This window comes from Prosopis cineraria, unplaced genomic scaffold (assembly GCF_029017545.1).
Source record: "Prosopis cineraria cultivar Desert tree isolate PC_DT_omini unplaced genomic scaffold, ASM2901754v1 PC6, whole genome shotgun sequence".
Lineage (NCBI taxonomy): Eukaryota > Viridiplantae > Streptophyta > Magnoliopsida > Fabales > Fabaceae > Prosopis > Prosopis cineraria.
Window position 1 is genome coordinate 9,537,595 of NW_026555337.1, and position 18,167 is coordinate 9,555,761.

An 18,167-nucleotide genomic window follows, 5' to 3' on the forward strand; every position below is an offset into this window, starting at 1 on the left:
TAATTTATTTGTAATTAGAAAGTGTTGTTCTAGACAGTAGGAACGGCCACTTGCCAACGTCTTCTTGACCGAAGCTTACTGCCGCTACACTTGAGTTCTCTTCTTTTTTTTTTTTTTAAATAAACATGAAGAGAAATTTTAAAATCATGTGAGAAATAAACTTTTGATTCCCCACAATAAATATTTTTAGATCCATCACTTTCCACCTCATATAAATTAAAATTTAAATATCAACTTTTATTTTACAATGTGTTATCCTTAGACAAATACTATTATTTTTAAATTTATTACCTCTTGAAATTTAAAATATAATTATCTTATTCTCTTTTGATATTTTTTTTTATATGTGTACAACAATAAACCATGTACTATTTTATAATTTGTTATTAGCTTTGCATTCTATTCTATACTTTATTATCTTATATATATACACACACATACAAAATACAAATAATAAAATACACACGGCTATTTCAAGGCAACAAATCATAGGCCTCATACTGTGCTTATCATTTTTCTATGGATTTCATATTTACCCCCTTTTTTTTACATGAATCTCATACTTTTTTTTCCATAAATTATAATGTGGCTCACGTGTTTAGTGATATATGATGTAACATTGGGTAGGATAAAATTATTTTCCTCTCAAAAAAAATATTATTCATGAAAATATAATATTTATAATCATAATTAAGTCTCATCGGGTCAATGGAAATTTCTAAAAGAAGTAATTTTTCAATTATAAATACGAAATAGGAATTTTCCATTTGTAACCTAAATCGAATAGATTTTTGCGGTTTATTTTACATTGAAAAATTAAATAAAAATGTTTAATATTGATAAATTAATTTATCAATATTTGTAATTCTTTATTACAAAAACAGCGGACTTAACAAAAAAATACAAGGGGGAAAAAAAGAAAAGCCACCCGTAACAGTATATAGTATAAATCAATTTTATTTTTGGATATCATGTTTTGACTCTTTTGACATTTACTTCCAAATGATGCATACGATTAGAAGGCAGAGAGGCTGCGCAGCATAGGAAAAGCCAATGTCCTGATTGGTGTAGCACAAAGGGCTATTACAAAAGAACATAAATTACAATGCCGAAAAAACTAGCTAGGTAGGGCATGGTAAATTCGCAAGCCACTGATCTTGGTTCACGAATGATGACAACGAAAACTGCTTTAGCTGCGAAGTAGATAGTTTCGTCTCCCACTGCACGCGCCTATTTAAACTCGCCCCTGGTCCTGTACAACCAACTTCAGCGTACATCAAATTTTTCCTGCATTATTTTGTTCTCTAACTAATTAATACTCAACATAGATTTTATGAAAAAAGTTAATAATTATTGAAATGCGTGAAAGAAGTTAATTAAACTGACTCTTGTCCTGCATGACTCCAAGCATCCCATCCTAGAGGATCAACCACTGAATCCAAATATGTTTCATGAAATATGACTCTGGAGTATGGACCATAGGCTCTTCCCAACATAACTGGACCACTTCCAACAACCCTACCTCCCTTGAATACAAATCCACTTGTCTCCTCTTTTGATTCTCTCCCTTGCGCTGTTATATAACCCAAAGCCACTTGAGCCTTTGACGTGCTTAATGACGCATTCACATAACAATTCTACACCAAATACGAAGTCTATCGTTAACTCAAAGCAGAACATACATATGGATTATAAAAAAAAATGAATTTGTTGAGTCATTAATCTGTTATTTCTGTGCACCTCGTAATAGGACTGGCCGTTGCCGAAAATGAAGTCCACTGCACCCTCGATATAACAATTCTTAAAGTAATGACGACCCTGTACATCCCAGAGTGTATCTTGAAAACCCAAGAAGCCACAATCGATAAAAGCAGATTTGTCTCCATATATTCTTGCTGCTAGTGCTGGTTGTATGATTCGGCTTCCTCTAATGTATGATGCTGTTGATAGATCCCACGAGTTCTACACCAACAAATAGATATAATGTTTGTTTTGACCATCTTATTTATCATACATGCTTGACATTTCTTCGAAGACAACGGTAAAAATCATAAGGAATTAAAGTTTGAGTCATAGAATTACTATATTGTTTTTTGCAGTGACCTGACCTCGAAGTTGATGCCGGCGACAACAACACTGTTGGGAACAGAGGAGAACGTGGCGCTGGAATCTGTTTGCTGGTGGCCATTGTACGTAATTGTTGTAACGGCTCTGCCTTCCCCTTCTAAGAAGATACATGGTTTTTCATAAGGAACCTCGACCTTCTCTCTGCACGTAAGAAGAATGAATAATCACTCATTCCTTTTAACATGAAATTAAATTTGCCTGGGTATAATAACATAACATACATGTATTTGCCTGGGTATATGTGGATTTTAACCCAGCGATCATTGTTGGTGTTTATGGAATCAATTGCTGCTTGAACTGTTTTGAATTGACCATTTGACTGACCAACGGTAATGGTATAGGCAATCTCCTTCCCACTGCAGTCACTTGCCATGCTGTTACCAACCAAAAATGATGGACGGATTATGAATCCAAATAAAGGGAAGACGATTAGTTGAGGAAGTAGTTTCATTGGATCAGTTTAAGATCACAAACAAAGGTGGAAGATGAATTGATCATTTTTTGAGATTTTATACCTGAATAGCCCCGTTGCAAAATTACTATGTATAATTTCAATGATTTTAATGCATTAATTGTATTACAACAATATTCCACATGTCAACGTTACCTCATCTTTATGCTAACTAATTACGCTTTCATCTTATTAAGACCGAATCTCAATGGGAGAGAATGTAGGGAAGAGCTATATTTAGGAGGATGGAACACTTTAATTACGCTCAGTTTTAGAGCATATAATTTTTTAATCGTTTTGACTAGGAAAAAATAATTTAAAAAGAGTTTTGACTTCTGGAGCAGATTTTTTTTATTGATAGATTTACCGTTTATGCTAGTTATTCTCATATTTTGAATCAAAAGAATTATTTATGCATTTTCTTCCTTGTAATCATTTAGCCACTCTTTATTAAGCTTATTCATTTATTAATAAGTTACATCAAGAATCAGTCTAGTCTCTTCAATTTTTGATACGTGGTAATTTTTTTATGCATCATTGATCTTTTCGTGGTGTTTCTTTCTTTTGATCATATTATGAACTTCCACACCACCGATTAACATCTTCCCATTTTTCATTTGCAAGACTAGTTTATGCAAATTTATAGAACTCTCCTCCATCATATTTTTAAGACAATTAATTAAAGTGTCAAAGTGGCCATATAATTCTTTCTGTTGATAACAATTGTTCCTATCATATATTTTTATTTTCTTTTATTTTTATTTTTTTAACTTGATAAAAAATTCTAAATGTTAAACATGTTACCAGTTAATTAAACATATTTTGAAATTAATAACTAAAGTTTATATTTAAATATCCAATTTTTTTGTTTACATGTTTTTAAAATTTTTCGTAAATCTTGAAAAGTTATATATAAATGATAAAATAAAGAAAGATAAAACTTAATTTTGAATCTCGTTAAACTGTTAATAAATGTAATTGATTACTAAATTTAATTATAATAAATAAGATTTCATATTGAGGAATACTAAATTAGTAAACAAGTAATATCAAAATTTATATATACAAATCACATTTTATTATATCTATAAAACAATAACCTTATTCAGTTGTTACAAGTGGCATTATAATTTTATGACAAGTACTATTTTTAATTGTTAGCAAAATATTTGACATCATATTTTTTACTTAATTTTATATATAATATAAAATTTTAATTTTCAATTTTTTACTAATTAATTAAATTACAATTTAGAATTAATAATTGAATTTCCTATTTATGTAAATAAACTTTTCATTTAGGTATTTCTAAGTTTTTGTATAAATCTTAAATAATTATATTGGATTAATGAAATAAAAATTATATAATTTAATCCAACATTTTTTATATTTTATTTAATCATGTAAATTTTTAAAAATTATAATGCAAAAATAGCTAAAAATACAAATTATAAAAATATGTATTTAATCTTTATCATTAATTTAGAGAAATTTTTAATTGAAAAATCAAAATGGGTTTGATGGTCTTGATTTGTTACTAAAAAAAAAAAGTACATAATAAAATTAAAATATCTCAATAATATAAATTAAAGAATTATAAAAAAAAAATTGAAGGCAAATAGTTCAAAGTGAATATGAGTTCTTGGATTTAATTTTTCCAATCTGAATGAATAGTCCCAACGTTACTTAATCCATAATTTTTCTGCTCCTCGCAATTAACCAAACCACATCCTACCAACTGTTTGTTGAAAATTCTGAAAGTACTTCAAACCCAAGCAATCTTCCACTTCAAACACCACCAGAAACAAAACAAACAAACAAACAAAACAAGAACATTTCTCCAACAACAAAACAATTCACAATTACACAAATCTACGATCCCTGCATTTGTCCTTCAATAACCATCCTCTCATTTCAATGCATTCTTTCAAGTCTCTTTCTGATAGAAAGATCCAGACCCTCTTTCCAATAGTTCTGTCTTCTATCATAGTTCTAGCAAGTGTGAGATTAGTCCTGGACATCTTCAAGAGCAATCAGAGCAATATTTTGAGGATCTATGGGAAGCTTAAGGGGGAGAACAATAGAGTACACATCGTAGTTTCGCCCGAGGATCGCCTCTTGGAGGGATGTAATGTGTTTGAAGGGAAATGGGTGTGGGAAAATGAGTCATACCCTCTTTATCAAGAACACAGCTGCCCTTACTTGGTGAAGCAGACTACTTGCCTCAAGAATGGGAGGCCTGATTCTTTCTATCAGAATTGGAGATGGCAGCCCCATGGATGCAATCTCCCAAGGTAACTAACTCCAAAAGATGAACACGAGTAATACATACAGACACTGTGACATGACAGAACTTGAAATGATGGGTTTGTGTGTAACTTGATGGGTTAGTATTGTGGTCAGGTTGTATGTAGCTAAATTAGTTTACCTATCTAGCTATGTTGAGAGTGGTTGTGTTTTGTAGAATTTGGATGCTTTGAAGTTTAGAATGCTTGAAGTTGGTGAAGTTATATGCAAAGTATTAGTGCTCTCCGTTTATCTTTCTCTACATATACCCAATATATATATATATATAATGCAAAGTACTAGCTTCACCTACTTCAAATGCTCAACTTTTAGATGGATATACTCTTACCATATAAGGGTACAGGAGTCACTATATTTGATCTGATTCAATCCACCTTTCCTTTTCCATTCTAAAGATTGTGCATAAAAACATAATATAAACTACAAAAGAAGGACTTGCAGCAGTAACCTTTATAAGAAATTGGCATAGCTTGATGGCTATTTTTGGCATTAATGGTAACGGTATGCTCAAAGTGCTCTATGAAAGAATCGAAAGTTAATATTAAGGCATCCTATCTCCTCTTATCAATGAGCTAACAGGACCCTTTTCTGAAGGGTCTAAGCTTTGTAGCATTATAAACGATCTTTTAAGAACTTAGCCAAGAAAGCTCAAGCACATTGATTTTTCAGTTGTGCAAAGACAAAGCTCTTGAATCAAAACCAGGGTGATGAAATTTTTATGAAGCAAACAGTGTGATTTCATTGTGTGAACTATCTATGACAAATTTGAAACAGAACATGCAGAGTCAGAGTGTAAACTCTGTTTTTTGACCTCAGATTTGACCCATTGAAGCTGTTGGACATGTTGAGGGGAAAGAGAATGATGTTCATAGGAGACTCACTACAAAGAGGCCAGTTTGAATCAATGGTGTGTTTGGTACAATCTGTGATTCCCGAAGGCAAGAAATCCCTCCACAGAATTCCACCCATGAAGATCTTCAAGGCTGAGGTATGTACCAATCTCGCTAGTCCCTCTGCTCTTTATCACTATGCCTTTAGAATATTCTTAAAACTTGTGTGCATCCTGACAGGAGTACAATGCATCAATAGAATACTACTGGGCTCCCTTCATAGTAGAGTCAATTTCAGATCATGCAACAAATCACACTGTTCATAAGCGCATGGTTAGACTGGACTACATAGCCAAACACGGCAAGCATTGGCAAGGTGTTGACATTCTGGTTTTTGAGAGTTATGTTTGGTGGATGCACAAGCCTTTGATCAATGCCACGTTAGTGATAGCTTCATTCAAATCATCTTCTTTTTCTGTTTCGTTTTGATTTGTATAAAGTTTGAAGAATGTATTGGGTTGGATCAGATACGGGTCTCCGGACCACGTGAAAGAGTACAATGTGACCACAGCATACAGATTGGCTTTGAAGACTTGGGCAGACTGGCTTGAGTCAAACATCAAACCCCTCACTCAGAAGGTCTTCTTTATGACAATGTCTCCTACTCATCTCTGGTGAGTTACCCCTTTACCTTTTCAAATATAGAAAATCGCATTGAAGGATCACTGGAGCAAGGTAATTGTAAAATAGGACTAAAGTACTATAAATTTATTCTAAAATCCCTGATATCACATCTGAAAATAAGCTTCGATAAGAAAAGACGAAAATAACTGTACTTATCATTTTTTCACTGCAGTGCTTATTATTTCCCACACATGCTTGTTAAATTATTGTTGTTACTTGTCATTTTTTACATACATGCTTATAAAAACAATACAATTGACATTTTCTACGACCATACTTGTGTCAACATTACACTTCTTATTTCCCACACTCGTGCCGATTAAAAACATTACAGTTACCTGTCATCTTTCATATGCATACTTATCAAAACTATATACTCATTATTGTTTTACTACTATGCTAATTAGAACATTACACTTGGTATTTCTCACATTCTTATAATCACTTGTTATTTTACATATGAATGCTTGTCAAAACGATATTTCTACCTGCTAAAGTTCGAAGAGTTATTTTTGTCTTTTCTCCTTCAGTCTTATTGTCAGATCTGAGGTCAGGGACTTCAGAGTAAATTCTGTTTTGGTCACTTTTTGTAATCAACGTGCTCCAGTGGTCATTCAATGCTATTTGCCTTTTCAAATTTCGCAAGAAGTGTGTGTGTGTGAAGGAGAGGGGGGAAAACAGAGAGATAGACTAGTGTAATTTTTCTTATTTTTTCTAGATTTAATGATTTGCACTGTCACGTTCCAAGTCTCAAATTAACCTTTGATTTTCATGTTCAGGAGTTGGGAATGGAAGCCAGGAAGTGATGAGAATTGCTTCAACGAATCATACCCAATACAAGATCCTTCATATTGGGGCACTGGATCAAACCTGGAGATCATGATGATACTGCATGAAGCGATAAAGGAGCTGAAAATAGATGTGACCTTGTTGAACATCACTCAGTTATCAGAGTACAGAAAAGATGCCCACACCACTGTTTATGGGGAACGAAAGGGCAAGCTCCTCACCAAAGAACAGAGAGCTAACCCTAAATCTTTTGCTGATTGCATCCATTGGTGCCTTCCTGGTGTCCCTGATACATGGAATCAAATCCTTTATGCCTATCTCTTGAAGAGATTTCAGAACTTTACCTAAGTACGAGCTACTTTGCTTATTTCGATTTATCCAACCCATATTATTTCAATTAATGGAAAAATTTTGGAGCTCTTTTCTTTTCATTTTATTTCTAACAACAAAAAATTTAGATGAGTTAGATCTAGATACTCATTAAAGTCAAAGGAGACATCATGGTTCAAAAGTGCTTAGATATATTTAAAGTTACCTAACAACAAGATCCGTATATTAATAACTATATGCAACTGAAATTGGTATTTAAACTTTAGTTGGCAAAAATTAAGGGAAATCAAATAATTTAAAAAAGAGTACTATTCAACTTGAGAATAGAAACATTACCATCAAATCATCTTCATATGCAAAATCATATTAACAAGCTTGATCTTTGGAACTATTAAATGACAAAGTAATTGATTCCTAATTACATAAAAGCTATCTGATTGCAATTAGAATAGATCCCACCATTTATGCTTGGCATCCTTACGCAGGGGCCATGCTAAATCAGAAGATGTTTTGAATCAATTCAGTGGAGAAGTTTCTGATGCTACTTGATTGTCCTCCTTGTTAGTATCTTTGAACCATGTTCCTAACTCTTCATACCCCTTGCTAGCATCTTCTTTGTACCAAAAGAATTTAGGATTCTTTTCTGATGAAGGAAAATAATTAGTCAACAAAGGCATGCATATATAGCAGTTCTTCGACCTTCCTAAAACACATACGTGATTTCTTGAATTACCTTACATTAAAAATATGGGCAACTATGATACAATATAGTGTAGTCATAGAATGAACTTTATTATTCAATTTAAGTTTAATTTTATATAATTCAAAATTAAACCACACAGTCTCTCTAATAATTAAACACAAACAATTGAATTGCTTAGTCCTAAAAGCACAGTTCACAAGCTAAATCATATTTAGTGGCTTCCTAGAGGATATACAAACTTACTGTAAATTGCATTTGTAAAGCCACCCCCTTCAGCTCAAAACTTGTAAGAAGCATGGTTTCCAACAATCATCATCATCAATCTTCAATCAATCTTATATCTAAAAGTTGGATACTGATAAATAGTACAGAAGCAATGATATTCCCATTTTATAATTTGCTTTTTCTGTCAATATAACTTTGTGTTTTCTTCTGTTAGTGGGTCCCGTTGTCATCATTTTTTCCTAAGCAAATAAGATGATTATTGCATATTTCAATTATAATACTTTTCAACACATCAGTGGGTTTCATGGCATTTTTTTAATACTATTTTTCCAAAATTTTTCCTTCCATGCTTTTGTATTTCACTATCATTTTTGGTTCCACGTAACTTTCATTATGATAGTTTTTTTAAGATAGCACAACTTGAAGCACAATCTTATAAGTTGAAATTGGATACCAAAGAAATAGAAATGTAGTAAAATATTGTCTTAAATTCCTGATGCATTGCACGGAGGGTTAACTCTAGCTGCAAGAAAAATTTGGATTCATCACAAAAGGGACCAAGATCTTAATGATACGGCACACAAGTTAAACATGGGATACACATAAATGAAGAGAATGAATAAGCACCTTGATTGATCCTCCTTGGAGTTCATGAGGAAGAGAATTGACTTCTTCATCATCTATAAATACCCAGGTTTCTTCAAGCTCCTCATCATCTGTCAAATGAATCTCTTCCATCTTGGACTCCATTAAAGTGGTCAGGTCTGCATCTGGACAAGAAAAAGCTAGATAAGATTGGGGACAATGAAATATATGTTGATATCATCAATCAAGATTCACTTCTAATATGCTTCATTTCTGCAGATAACTGCAGAGAACCCATGAAATCAAGACGAAAACCTTGACTGAAAATGCAGAACTCATTGTGGTCGGGAAAAGAAACACAAGTGACTAACTACTTTGAGAATGCAAACTATTTCAAATATTTTACCTATCTACAGGAAAATACTTGCAGCATAATAAAGTGCATTTCTGTTTAATATTTTGCAAAAATCACCTATGTAGTGATGGAGTTAAGTTTCTCTCCAAGTCTTTTAGTCTTATCGTATCCAAGTACACGCAATATTACTTTGCGCACAGAATACTAATATTTTGCATAGAATTTGTGAAAACAACCTTGAAGTTTGAGCCTCTAAAGCTTGTAAATGATTCTATGCATTTGTGTATACTATGAGAACATAACACCAAAGCGTACCTAAAGAGAAGCTGAACTTGTAGGAACACTAACTTACTAGTAAAATTGACTCGAGACTTTTCCAATCCTATGTTTACAATAAAATGACAATCGATCCAGGATTTTAAGCAACTGACAAGGTAAGAACCACTTGACCTGAAAACTTATACAATATTAACGGGGAATATCCAAATCAGGTTCATATAAGACCAGATAGGTACTAAAATGTTTATTGCAATACTAGACAGGCAAAAAAAAATTGACATCGTCACATAAAACCTATGGTTCTCATGTTTCTCCATAGCTAAAGTGAGATTATAAATTTGATATGGCATGCATTGGCTTTGACTGTGGCTGACAAGGGAGCTCACTTGATGGGGGATGGCATGATAATATAAATTGACATTTCTTTCATTTTTGTAAACTTACCTGTACCTGGTGAGAAACATATCATAGCATTATTCCAAGCAGAATTCATCTCTCCACGTTTGATTTCAGAAAAGTTATTCAAAGGCACCAAATATTCAGGCTCCAAAGTCTCTCCTTCTGAACAATTTATTAAACCAGCCATTGTAAGAAATGAAATATTATGTACATATCAGAATTATGATAAAAGTAGAAGATACCAACCATTTGATTCCACTGATTGTCTGCTACCACATGAAACAAGTCCAGCTAAATTGATCCCATCTGATTCTGTTGTTGATTTTGCAGATGGGTTTTCATAAACTAAGGAGATTTTAGAACATAATGGTGCTTTCTGTGGCAGATTGTCTGAAGATTCTGCAGAACTAGAAAGACATTCACCACCGGTTGTGATGTTATCATCAATAATTTGCCCTTCTACTGAGGAGGACTGAGAGTTCACATCTACAATTGGAGTTTCGTCTGAAATATCATCCATACTAGCATAAGAATCACAGCTATAAAACATCTCACTGGTCACTGTGGAGGCATCCAGTTGTTCTATATCACTAGAAGACAAATCATCAAACACTTGAGGGGCTGTATCATTTTCTCGGACAAATGCACATGAGTCTTGTTCTAGTTCTACGCCATATGAGTATTCCACTTTTCCAGCCAAAGCTTTGCATTCAGATAATGTCAAATTCAGTTGCTCAATGTTGAATTTCAGACCATTTTGTTCATTGCTCACATGCAAGTTATCTTCAAACAAACTAGAAGTTTCTCTTGAGTTGTCCCCATTGCCTTCTTCCTCCTTGTCATCATCACTAACATTTGCATGAACTTGTTGATTTTTGGCGTGATAATTAATGGTGGAGCTTTCCTCAGTTGTTAATTCTTGTTTGATAGAGTCTATCATCAAATGAAGTAGCTCCTGAATATTAGAATAGATTCTTTTTCCACTTTCCCAGACCTTGATTCCAGCATATTTAATGTCACCACCAACAAAACAATACAAACAAATTAGTAGAAACAACTTCAATATCATTACTATGCAACTGCTATGTGACTGTGAAATTAAAGTACGTAGAGCAGTCAAAGATATGTTGAACTTTAGGTGTGATTTAACATCCCAATCATAGATTACAAAAGTTTAACATAGTCACATCTAACTGCACTCACATATAACCAGCTTAATTAACAAGTTAAATCATTAAACACTGAATTCACTCAAGCATGCATGCATGCATGCATATATACATACATACATGAAATTCAAGTGGTTTGACACTTGAGTTTGGGTCAAGTATTAGACGCTTTGCTTTGGTGGAATAGCTATCATACTGGTGTCTAGTGAAGTTTGAGTAATAATGTCATAAATCATAAATGACATGTCTCATAAAAAGTGTGTAATAATGAAGACATGTCTCGTAAAGTGTATATATGTTCATGTAAATGACATGTCTTGTAAAAAGTGTGAGATAATGTCACACATCTGGTAAAGTGTGTGAAAATAACATGCCTTGTAAGCAATGTGTAGTATTAAAAATCTGATAGAGGCTCAAATTAGTTGTAAGACACAAAACTTGTTCTTCGTTTTTTTGTTCCTAACAGCTAGAGTTATTATGTGAAGAATGAAAAAGGACCTCTTCTATGATATCTTCCACATCTTTGGCCACTTCTTCAACTTTCTGGTAAACATGTTTCAACCATATTTTCTTCCTTCGCTAAAAATACATGCCCACAATTGAGGACTCTAACAAATTCTCGCTAATGGTTTGCAATTACAACGTAACTGTTAAAAATTATAGTTGTCACTTGTCAAACATAGGTTTAATTTGGTATCATTTTTTTCAATAGAAAAAAAGGACTAAACCTAAACAGTATTATTCACTAGTAAGCAAAACGAGGGAATGAGACTCCCATAACATCTTGAAACATCAAAGACATCCTAGGAGGAAACTCAATCATTATTATGCAACTATCAACTTCATTAATGCTCCTAATTATATCTAAAAAAAATTAATATAGTAACGTCTAACTTGACTCACATAACCCACTAAATCTACAAATTAGATCATTTAACACTGATTAAACATTCAATCAAACAGATAATTTTACCTACACAAATAAGTATTTAATTTACTATCTATTCTCCTTTAGTTGATGTCGTCTAATATCTCTTCTAAAAGCTTGTTCGTATTGACCTACATGTGTTATTAAGAATATATAACTCTTAATCTCTTAATTTTTTTTAATTAATTATTCCTCTTGTGAATTTGAATTAGAACAACTCAATAATTTTATTGAGTTAAAAAATTATAGAGATTGCATTGTTTTACATCAAAGTTCAGTCAAATCGAATAAATAATTGAAAGAAAAATTTCAAGAACTAAATATATAATTCATTTTCTTAAATAGAAAATTTGATAGCTTATCTAAAAGAGAATAGCAGAAAGTTCATACCAAAAAAAGAACAGTGATGATTAAGAAAGAATGAAGAAACACATCCGTCTTCTGCCTCTTTAGAAAGTTCATCAAATTTCTAATAAGCATTTTTCATCCACATCACATCCTTTAGTTTTTTGAAATCCATGTCGGGCAGCTAGTCTTGCAATTAAATAATGAGATCGATGTTGATTTAACTAAATGGGATTAATTTATTAGCATCATCAATCTTGTATAAATTCAAGAGACTACACTAGAATACCAAAAATGTAAGATTAAGTATTGGCAGAATTAAAATTTTGAATTCACGATAGAAGAAAAATTACTTGAAAATAATTCCTTTTTGTTGCTAATAATTTAGATGAATTGAATTTTAAAAACTCACCAAAATGAAGAGGATACTAAAACTTACCTCCATAGAGCGAAAATGCTTGAACTCAAATTGACAATACTTTGGCAGAGAATGAAAGACGGTGACTAAAATATATAGTTGATAAGATGTTTAAATAAACAATGTTTTCAATATTCCAAAAGAGATATTCTCTCTAGTCCACTGTCCTTATATTTACCAAAACAAAATAGACACTTGATTGAATTTTGGGATAGATACTGGATTTTAGGACTAATATGGTTTTTAAAACTATTGTCATTTTTTATTTTATTAATTATATTGATAAATTTAAATTCGGGATATCACGTGTCATTTAAGTATTCTTTTTCATAACTATCCCATGAAAAACTAATATGTTCTAATTATTTTAAAAGTAAAATGACAGTAAACAAAAATTATAAATATTTCTCTTAAATTCTTTGTTTGATTAAGAAATTTTACCAAATTTTTTTACAGATAATAATTTGTGTAAAATTTTAATCTATTTTAAATGTTTATTTTTTAGTATCTCCGAATATTGTATTTTGTCATGCTACTTTGATTAGAACGGATTAAAAATTAAAAAAAAAAGTTGAAGAGACGAGATGAAATTGAAAAATAAAAAATAAATTTCTTATAATTAATGTGTACTTTTATGGGAAAATCTAATTAAGATACAGCCTCCTCTCCTTAAAATTTTCTTGCAAAAATTTTAAAAAAAAATTAGGGGAAAGGTCAGGAAAAAAATCAAGAAATGTTTGGATCACATAATTTAAAAAAACAAATATGTGCTCAAAAATTGATTTTTTTTTTGGTAAAATATATTTTTAGATCTCTAAGTCTAAAAGAATAAAAACTTCATCCTCAGGTTATCTCTTTTTTAATGTAGGTTCTAATTAGAGAATAGAGATAGTTTTTTCGAAGACATTTTTTTTTCCAACTATTCAACACATATGAACTACACTGTCATCTCTATTTCATTAACTAGGATTGTTAATTTTTTTAATAAAATACCCTTTTATTTTTATCAAGAATAATCTAATTAGGATTGTTAATTTTTTTAATAAAATACCCTTTTATTTTTATCAAGAATAATCAATCCTTTTTCTTTATTTGCCTGCAAGATCCGTGATTTGCAATATTTCAAATTGTTTGAGATTAATATCTTCTTTGATTTACTAAAAAAGAAAAAAGAAATCTTCTTTCAAATATTTTTTTGAAGGTTAAATCTCTTTGATAGTAAATAAAAGAACAAACCCACGAAATATACTCTGCATATATGAACCATCTTCCTCAATACTTATATAACAATATAGCCTTTACATTATTAAAAATATATCTCATTCAATGGTTACAAGTGGCCTTTTTAATTTGTGACAAATAACATTCTAAAGTAATTACAACTGCTATTGTCGTTTTTTTTTTTTTTTCGGGGCCAACATCACATATTATTCTATAGAAATAGTTCACCGTACAAAAACAACTAACAAAGCCAGCAAAAGGAATTAAAGGCAAACAAGAATAAAAAAAAACCAGATCAGCCAACCTCAATAACAAAGGAAGAAGGCTCATCAGAGTGTTAAGACATTCCACAGGCAGGATTTTAACCAAGAGAGATTGATTATAGCAGATAAAGCTTTAAAACCCCATGCCTCCATCATCCTTTAGAATAATGTATCAGGAATAGTATGTCGAAAAATATGGTGATGTTTATTATTTCACTTATTAATTTATTAATATTACTTGTAAATTATATCTGTTTGTCAGACAAGCAATAATATTAATTAATTTACTAATTTTACTTGTTAATTTACTAACATTTGCTTTAAATTATAAGATTCATTAGTAATTTACAACTAATTTTAGTAAATTATAAAACATGTCAATAATTTACATTAATGTTAACAAATTAACAAGTGAAGTTAGCAATTTAACAACCGATGTCACTATTTATGATTGAACAACTAATGTCAAATATTATATAATTATTAATATGTAAACTCATGTAATTCACAACTTATATTAGTATATTAACAAGTGAAATAAAAAAATTAACAAGTTAACAACTAGTGATTTTGCATAATAAATTAAGGGTACATTAGTCTTTTCACAGTTAAAATTATTTTCACTTTCATCTCTTAAACTGAACTAAAATTACAAAATTTTAAAAACCTATTAATAATTATGTCACATCCCTTATCCTTATTTGAAATTCTCCCTTTCTAATTTCCTTTCAATAATTATAGTTGTAGCAACTATAATAATAATAATATTTTTTGGGTAAATTATATTTTTAGATCTTTGAGATTAAAAGAATCTAGCATGGAAAATTAAAAGTAAAAACTTCATTATCCGGTTATCTCTTTTTTAACGTAGCTTTATGATATTTAGAATCTAGGATCAGTTGGTAAAATTTAAATACTGTTTACACCTAATTAGAGATAATTTTTTGAAGACATTTTTTCATTTATATGAATTTAAATTTAAACCAAAAATCTTATATTTATGTGATTATTACTCTTCTAACTATTCAACACATAAGGACTTCCCTGTCATCCATATTTCATTATGACAGTTAAAAAATTGATAAAATATCTTTTTATTTTATCAAAAATAATAAAATCAATGGTCCTTTTTAATGCATGAAAAATATCATTGAATAAAATAAAATATATCACATAAATAATGAGAACATATTTTAATTTAGGTAATTATTTGGATTTTTCTTTATTTGCCCGCAAGATCCATCATTTGCAATATTTCAAATTGTTTGATTTCAAACTGTTTAAGATTAAAGAAATCTTCTTTCAATAATTTGTTCTAAAGTTAAATCTCTTTGATAGTAAAGATAACAACAAACAAGAAAAAGCAAACAAAACCAAAAAAGTTAGTCAATCTGAAAAATAAAAGAAAAGAAAAGAAAAGAAAACATATTAACAAAGGCAGATGAAAATAAAAACTTCATCTACAGTGTCATCTTTGTTTGTTTTTTAGGCTTGTCAAAATTTCTTTGGATGAATTACGTTTTTATTCTTTAAAAAAAATATTCAAATCATTGATTTTTTATACTTGAAAACTTCATTGAATCAAATAAAATATATTATATGACAAGATAATTCTTTTGATCAACTGGGAGGAAAATTTCATATACGGTAGTTATTTGGATTTTTCTTTATTTTTCAATAAATCCATGTTTTGCGATATTTCAAATTTTATTTTAAACTTATTTTTATATTGTATGTTATCATCTTATTTCAATTTTTATTTAATAATTTTTTTCTTTTCAATAATAAAAAATATATAAGTTGTTTTTCATTTTTTATATTTATTTTTTAATTTTATTCTATTTCTATTTGTCGCACCCGAAAAAATGCGACGCGGACGGCGCGCGAGCGGAGGTCCCGGCCTTCGCGGCGGGAACCGGATCGAACGAGGAGTCACCACCAAGATTTTGAGGTAAATCTCGGGAAACCGGTTAATGGAAGATAAGGGTGGTCTGCGAAATCAGAGAACAGGTTCGGGAGTCGGTTGAGTGTGGGAAAGCTGTTAGGCACCCCACAACACCCGTTCGTCAGAACGGTTACCTGAAGTTTGTTGCGCTCTATTAATATAGTTTTATAATTATTTTAATTATCCCTTTTATATTCATGTGTTTGATATAAAAATGATAAGAATTAAGTAAGAAATGTTTATTTATTTATAAGGGAGGACGTACTTGACTCAGAATCTGACTCTGAGGCCTACGTACCCTGTGATGGGGATCAAAGTCCACGTAGTTCGGGCTCAAAAATTTGTTGGTGAAAATATTTTTGAAGAGAAATTAATTAGAAATAATTCACTATTTTACAAATAAAACAATTTCTGAAATTTTGATATGTGTGTTTTAAATTACAAAAGGTAATTTAATTTTAATTATTTTCTTTATTTTTGAATTTTTTTTAAAAAAAGGAAAGGATTTAAAATTATTTTTCTTTATGTTTTATGATTGAGCATTTTAATCACAGTACCTGCAGAACCTTATTGATTCATGCAGTAATGCAATTGCTCTAAATATCTGCGGAGATTCTGAAATCTCACACGATAAATGAGTTTGGCAATTTAATTTATTTATTTATATTCTTATGTACATTTTAAGTGTTAATAATAATTTTTTTAACATGTAGATACATGTTTTTAAAGAATTTTAATCATCATACCTGCAAAAGCCTTATTGACTTATGCGGTAATATGATTATCCTAAATATCTATAGAGATTCTAAAATCTCACACGATAAAGGAATTAAATTTAAACACGTCTTTAATTTAATTAATATAATATTTAATTTATATATATATTTTAAAAACTTAATTGTTATATCTGCAGAGTCTTACTGACTCACACGATAATACGATGATCTCAGAAGCCTACGGAGATTTCAAAAATCTCACATGACTAAAAGATATAATCAGTAAATATGGTTACAAGTTAAATGCATTAATTTGATTAATTAATTTTTAAATTGTGTATTATATGATTATAAAAAAAATGAGAATCACTATATCCGTGAGGACTCATTATCCCACACGATAATGTGATTAATTTAAGTCCTTACGAAGATTCTTAAAATCTCACATGGAACCTAAATGGGTTATTTAGATTATAAAAAGATAGTTTTAACGGTTGGTCATTGAAACCATTGATTATGCATATGAATTAGATCTCTATACCTGCGAAATCTTATTGATTTACACGGTATGAGACCACTTTAAATGTTTACAGAAATTCTTAAAATCTCACACGACAAGTAAATGATTAGAGATGAAATTTTCTCTTATTCATTTCATTTTTAAAACTGGGTAAGAATCGAATTCTCTCCCTTCTGCCTTTTATAAAATAGGCTTGTCATAATAAATGAAATTGTACATGTAATCGTGATGGAGAATGCCATATGATATGAGTGTAGCAATATTAATGACAAGTAAAGGACCTTAGCACTAATGGAGATAAGGAAATAATGCTCATACATGTTAATATACACACTTAAAGACCTTGCTTAATAATTACACTAATTCTCTATTTGAAGTGAAATTGTGCCTAATAATCAAATTTAGCTTAACTATGATAGGAAGCAAAAATTAATTTCTTTATTTTTCTTTTTCAAGCTCTCTTTTCTTAAAAAAAAATATGACAATTGCAATGAAATCATTTGAGAACTAAAAAAAATGTGTGGGACAGGTATTTAAACATGAAAAATAAATTTGAATCGAACGTGTGCCTTTCAAAT

General features: G+C 30.5%; 2 protein-coding genes across 4 annotated transcripts; one reads left to right on the forward strand and one right to left on the reverse strand.

Moving 5' to 3' along the window:
• Window positions 1–1,035: 1,035 nt before the first annotated feature.
• LOC129313827 (putative pectinesterase 52) lies at window positions 1,036–2,500 on the reverse strand. The gene is made up of 5 exons (XM_054957239.1): window positions 2,349–2,500; window positions 2,109–2,268; window positions 1,741–1,962; window positions 1,387–1,637; window positions 1,036–1,252 (listed from the first exon to the last, which is right to left on the reverse strand). The coding sequence occupies exons 1-5, from the start codon at window positions 2,498–2,500 to the stop codon at window positions 1,231–1,233; spliced, it is 807 nt and encodes a 268-aa protein (XP_054813214.1). The 3' UTR covers window positions 1,036–1,230.
• A 1,886-nt stretch (window positions 2,501–4,386) lies between these two features.
• Window positions 4,387–10,922, forward strand: LOC129314368 (protein trichome birefringence-like 31). 3 transcript variants are annotated; one of them, XM_054957797.1, is made up of 6 exons: window positions 4,387–4,872; window positions 5,702–5,873; window positions 5,956–6,155; window positions 6,243–6,389; window positions 7,179–7,536; window positions 10,395–10,922. In XM_054957797.1, exons 1-5 carry the CDS (start codon window positions 4,496–4,498, stop codon window positions 7,534–7,536), a joined length of 1,254 nt encoding a protein of 417 aa, XP_054813772.1. In that variant the 5' UTR covers window positions 4,387–4,495; the 3' UTR covers window positions 10,395–10,922. The 3 variants fall into 3 exon arrangements, with proteins under 3 accessions (XP_054813772.1, XP_054813771.1, XP_054813770.1); XM_054957796.1 differs by having other exon boundaries at window positions 10,450–10,920; XM_054957795.1 differs by lacking the exon at window positions 10,395–10,922 and having other exon boundaries at window positions 7,179–7,619.
• Window positions 10,923–18,167: the final 7,245 nt, after the last annotated feature.